The sequence below is a fragment of the Austrofundulus limnaeus genome, unplaced genomic scaffold (assembly GCF_001266775.1).
Source record: "Austrofundulus limnaeus strain Quisiro unplaced genomic scaffold, Austrofundulus_limnaeus-1.0 Scaffold123, whole genome shotgun sequence".
Taxonomy (NCBI): Eukaryota; Metazoa; Chordata; class Actinopteri; order Cyprinodontiformes; family Rivulidae; genus Austrofundulus; species Austrofundulus limnaeus.
This window is the reverse complement of record NW_013952525.1, coordinates 1,320,365-1,321,601: the sequence shown is the minus strand read 5'-3', so window position 1 is coordinate 1,321,601 and position 1,237 is coordinate 1,320,365. Positions and strand designations below refer to the sequence as shown.

At 35.0% G+C, this 1,237-nt stretch overlaps 1 protein-coding gene across 1 annotated transcript in view; it reads right to left on the bottom strand.

Moving 5' to 3' along the window:
* The window catches only part of LOC106522219 (phosphofurin acidic cluster sorting protein 2), a gene marked incomplete at its 3' end in the record, with an annotated part of 79,345 nt that overhangs the window by 5,735 nt on the left and 72,373 nt on the right, over positions 1 to 1,237 (bottom strand). Inside the window, 2 exon segments of the mRNA XM_014015143.1 lie at positions 940 to 982; positions 1,055 to 1,097. Coding sequence (XP_013870597.1) covers positions 940 to 982; positions 1,055 to 1,097 — 86 coding nt within the window.

Below are 1,237 nucleotides of genomic sequence, written 5' to 3'. Positions count from 1 at the left end.
ATTTCAGCTACTTTTAAGCTAGTTTTAGCTTTTTGTTCTTTTTTTAAGCTATGCTTCTTTTCTTGTTCTTGCTCATGTAAAAAGAAATCACGCTCATTTCCCTGCTGTCTGTTAATTTTAACTTTTTTCGGTTACTTTTAGCATTTTTTGCTAATTTCAGCTACTTTGTTTACCATCTTTTTTTCTAAGTTTTCATTATTTTCACATTAACATTTTTGCTATGAATCCTTTTCAGCTTCTTACTTATTAAATTAAACAAACATGCACTTTCTGTTTCTTTGTGCTTATTTCAGCTACTTTTACGTTATTTTGAGGTTAGTTTCAGCTTTTTTATCGATTTTTTTTAGCTCAACTTCTTTTTTGTTAATTTAAAGAAATCACTCATTTTCCTTCCTTCTATCTMTTAATTTTAACTTGTTTCGGCTACTTTTAGCATTTTTTGCTAATTTTGGCTACTTTTAGCTCTTAAATTTTTTACCATCTTTCTTCTAATTTTTCACTGTTTTCTACTTTCACATCAACAGTTTTGCTATTGAACCTCTTCAGCAAACATGCTTTTTCTGTCTGTGATAATTTACGGTATTTCAGCTACTTTTAAGCTAGTTTTAGCTTTTTTGTGCTATTTTTAGCTATGCTTTTCTTGTTTTTGCTCATGTAAAAAGAAATCACGCTCGTTTCCCTGCTGTCTGTTAATTTTAACTTGTTTCGGTTACTTTTAGCATTTTTTGCTAATTTCAGCTACTTTTTTTACCATCTTTTTTTCTAAGTTTTCATTATTGTCCTATTTTCACATCAACAGTTTTGCTAATAAACCTTTTCCAGCTTTCAGTAAAAACATTTCAGCTTTAACCTTTTGTCTGAACAGAAAGTTRTGTAGTTAATGCAACTTCTTCAGCTTGTTGTTTTGTTTATGTTCTGTAAAATAAATCTGTTTCTTACTTGAGGTTGAGAGGCTCTGCTCCACAATCCCAACTTTCACAACCTGCAAGAATAAACACGTTTTCACTGACTGAACACGACGACTCTGTTTGGAGGAGAGAAAACGAGTTCTTACCCCAATAAACGGCACAAACTTCTGACAGGAGTCTTCGTCGGGGCTGCGGACAGAAACAAACGGTGAGGATGAGGAGGATTTACAGCCCGGGGGGGTGCAGCTGAACACTCAATGACCCTGGAGGGAGGCGTGGCTCGGGAATGGCTAACGCCATGTCCCGGGACGCACTCAGGTGGAATGGGG